The following is a 4,150-nucleotide window of genomic DNA, read 5'->3' as shown; positions in this document are numbered from 1 at the left end:
CACAAATCTATAGGGACAACTTCCAATGGTTTTAAGAGTGGGGTTAGCTACCTCATACTGAATTTTGAAAGGGATTTTAGCTTGATCTGATAATTATGATTTGAATTTTAGTGGGCAATTTTATATTATAGTGTATTCCCAGATACTCCACAGTCTAGAAACTAGATTTAAAGACACACACAGACACAGACACAGACACAGACACAGACACAGACACAGACACACACACACATTTTTATATACATATATATGTATATACACACATATATACATATATACATATATACATATACACATATACACATATACACATATACACATATACACATATACACATATATATACATATATATATATATATATATATATATATATATATCCTAATGTAATATATATATATATAGCCAGAGCTTGATTTTTTTTTTTTTTGGTGTTTTTCTCTAAAGAAGAAATATATGTCAACTGAGGTGGTCAAGGATAAAGACCTACACAGTTTATGATATTCATAATGGACTTCCTGAATCAGCATAACTTCATTCTCTGATGTTCTTTCAAACTTATGACAAGTATTCCATATGACTCTGAAGTACAGACAATGGGACATACAGAATAGTTATTTTCGTGTAGTGTCCAGGCTGATCTTCTCTGTCGTCGCAGCTTCCTGCTCCTCCAGGGTTTCTGACACACTCAGGATGTGGTTACAACACTGTGTGTCTTGCACAGTAATAGACTGCAGAGTCCTCAGATGTCAGGCTGCTGAGCTCCATGTACACTGTGCTGGAGTATGTGTCTACAGTCAGTGTGGCTTTTCCCTGGAACTTTGAATTATAGTAAGTACCACCACCTCCACAACCAATATTTCCAATCCACTCCAGGCCCTGTCCAGATTTCTGCTTCAGCCAGCTGATATAGTAGCTAGTGAAGGTGTAGCCTGAAGCCTTGCAGGACAACTTCATAGAGGACCCAGATTTCACCAGCTCAGCCCCAGACTGCTCCAGCTTGACCTGGGAGTGGACACCTGTGGAGAGAAAGGCAGAGTGGATGTCACTGTCACCTGAGTGCATGGCCCCTCCTCAAGCCTGGAACTTGGAGCCCTTACCTGTAGCTGCTGTCACCAGGAAGAGAATGATCCAGCTCCATCCCATGGTGAGGACCTGTGTGCTCAGTGACTGTGGAGAGGACACTGGTCATATGTTGTTGGTGGTGTGGACATCCCTGTATTTAATGCCATAGACTCACATGATTTGCATATTCGTCAGCAGGGTGCTTCTTAGATAAGAACCTAGTTCCCTGAGGGAGAAGGAGGTGGAGAAAACCTGGGTCAGGCAGTAGAATCCTGAGGTGCAAGTCCTCAACCTGTCTGAGGAAGCAGTAGTCCCTGAGGCCTGTACAGACCCTGTGGATATAACTTGAACCTAATCCCTCAATTTACAAATAGAATATCAATATGAGACACTTGGCATTTGGTCCTCCTAGTGACAAAATTGGTTTCAGCTGGGGTAATAATTGTGATTGAATATTTCAAATTCTCCTCAATTAGTTGAATTTGTATTCTTCTCTCATGAACACATAATATTTTCTTTGCCAGCTGGTTGCCATTATGTGTTTCTTGTGTGTATGTGTGTGTGTATGTGTGTGTGTGTGTGTGTGTGTGTAGTGTTTGATGTTCTATCCTTTACTTTTTTTGTCTATATGTTTGCTTTTTATAGAGATAAAGAATGTTGAGTGGATAGGAGGTAGGAAAGATCAGAGAAGAACTGGACAATGAAATTGTGCCCTGAAAATTCAGGTGATCCTACATTCAAAACAGCTGGACAAAGCAGCATTACAGACTACAGCCAGGATTTCTGCATCTTCTTAGAATCCCCCATGACAGCGCCCCTTACCAGCAGGAAGTAATTTGGAAAGAACAACACCCAAATTCCCAAATATTTTCTATAAATGTTTGTTTTCATTTAAATGAGCTTGGTTATATAAAATAAATAAATAAAAAAAGGAAAAAAATGAAAATTTTTTTCTAATATCAAAAATTAATAAATCTTACCAAAACAAACAAGAAAATACAGCATGGAAAATTTAGCAAAGAATTTTTACTGTGTTTGAATATTGGAGACTTTATATTGCAACTGCAGTAGGAGTCATTCAGTCCATAGAGTTTTAAAAATAGTTCACAGAGACTATGAAGTCCCCACCTCTCCTGTGATTTCTGTCCTGCTGATTTGGGGTCCCACTGGGACCCCTTCTAGCCCCGAGGACCCCTTCAATTTGGTGTGTCTTGGCTCACTCTCAGATTTTATGGTATAGTTTCAGCAGTAACACATTCCTGCTACTTCAGTGTTCACAATCCTTAACTTCAGAAAAAAATAAAGGCTCCTGTTAACCTGGACTACTGAATGTATGTGCCAGAGACTGATATTAAGTGCTGTCTCTATCACTAATATTCCTCTCACACCAGGGGCTTTCCTGCTGGCATTTAGATCCAGGTCATTAACTGCCCACTAGTGCTACAGAGTAAATGCACAGAATTTTGACATGATAGGTCACTATACCTTTGAAAATTAACCATATTGTTATTTTTGCACCCATCACATTTTGCATGGAATCATGGACTTGGTCCTTGAGAGGCATATGTTGGAGGTTTCCACGTTAGACCCCTTGGTTCCTGGAACACTGTGTCTTCCAGTTCCTGATAAACCAAGGCACTGCCTCTGTTAGAGAAACTTTCAGAACACCTCAGCTTCTCTGTGTTCCCTAGAACACCTGTTTGCTTTCACAAATTCTGAGGATGGGATCTCCTTCACTCTCTGTCTCTGTCCTGTCTCCCTGATATTAGGTCTCCTCTCTCTCAATCATGAGGACCATGGGCCTCAAACTTTCAAATGTATACCCAGATAAAAATTTCCCTAAACTTCTTATTTTACCCCTTCTCCCTAGTCTATCTGTTGTATCACATTTAAATTAACTGCCTACTGCGCCAACAAATAGCTCCACGTGTTCCAATAAGTTTAAAGTGCTCACCCCATGTGGGACAAGTATAATATGGCTCACACTAGCGGGTCCTGACTCATAAATTGTCCAACGGATGCCCATATGTCCCTAGCCCTAAAAGTTTTCTGAGAGCCTGGTCAGCCTGGACTGATCCAGCATTCCAACTTCTTATGGCCATATCCCTTTATGGGAACGCATTCACCCAATAGTCTTCGAGATACCAGCCCCTTCCTGTTAGAGTCTCAGGTGCTACTTTTAGACTTGGAGGGGGCCTTTTGTATTGGGTGCTGTTTGTTAATCAGGTCTCAGATTCTAGGGCTCTGGGCAGAAGATCTAGTTGTTTCTCTACCTTAGTTTTCATTAGTGAGTGACTTCCCCCGGAATACCTCACTTCCCTTTATTTGGGCATTTGAGGACTCTATTACAATTGCCCACTACACCACCCAACAATGATGCCTAAACTCCCTGTGTCCCCCCTAATCCCAAGCACTGTCCTAACTGAACACCACTAGGCTTTGCCCTGAATCTCATGAGGGAAAACTATCACCATCACTGCAGATCTTCCTCAGCGTTTGATCCTTTGTCCTTGCCAGAGTCGTTTCTGCTACCAGAGGTGAGGCTATTTACATCTAATTCACCTTACACTGTATAGTGTGTCTATTTTAAATTGTGGAAAAAGAGAACTCTGTTATCACTGATTTCACAGAGCATAAATACAGAAATCATCCCAAGAAATTAGTAGGCGGGGTGAGAGCTGTGACCATATACATCAGCACTCAATTATTTCTGCACCTTTTCCTGCACTGCCCCTCCCATACATGTGTGACCTGCGCCCCCTGCTGGTTATGAGCACTTTGGCAGGAGGTTTCGGTCAGGGTTCACACTGAAGTCCTCTCACTGGGTCTGTAGTTCAGTAATAAACAGCGCTGACATTGCCACTTAAGTTGTTCTTTTGCAGCTAGAGGCTGCATTTGGAGTCATCTCTTGATATGGTGAATTTGCCAGTCACCTACTCCCCATATTGTGTTGAATAAGTATTAGATTTATGTTTAATTTTACCAACCCACTTTAGACATTTCTCAGGGGGCTGGCGGACCCAGCAATCCAATAGTCACTGAAGGTGAAACCAGAAGTTGTACAGGAGAGTTTCAGGAACTTTCTA

General features: G+C 41.3%; 1 gene segment (V, D, J or C); it reads right to left on the bottom strand.

Annotated features, from left to right (window-relative positions):
- Positions 1–698: 698 nt before the first annotated feature.
- Positions 699–1,180, bottom strand: LOC127216991 (Ig heavy chain V region 23-like). The segment is given in 2 exon segments: positions 699–1,018; positions 1,100–1,180. Coding segments are annotated over 2 exon segments (366 nt in total).
- Positions 1,181–4,150: the final 2,970 nt, after the last annotated feature.

Source organism: Phodopus roborovskii, unplaced genomic scaffold, assembly GCF_943737965.1.
Source record: "Phodopus roborovskii unplaced genomic scaffold, PHOROB, whole genome shotgun sequence".
Taxonomy (NCBI): Eukaryota; Metazoa; Chordata; class Mammalia; order Rodentia; family Cricetidae; genus Phodopus; species Phodopus roborovskii.
The sequence above is the reverse complement of the archived record's forward strand: the minus strand, read 5'-3'. Positions and strand labels throughout refer to the sequence as shown.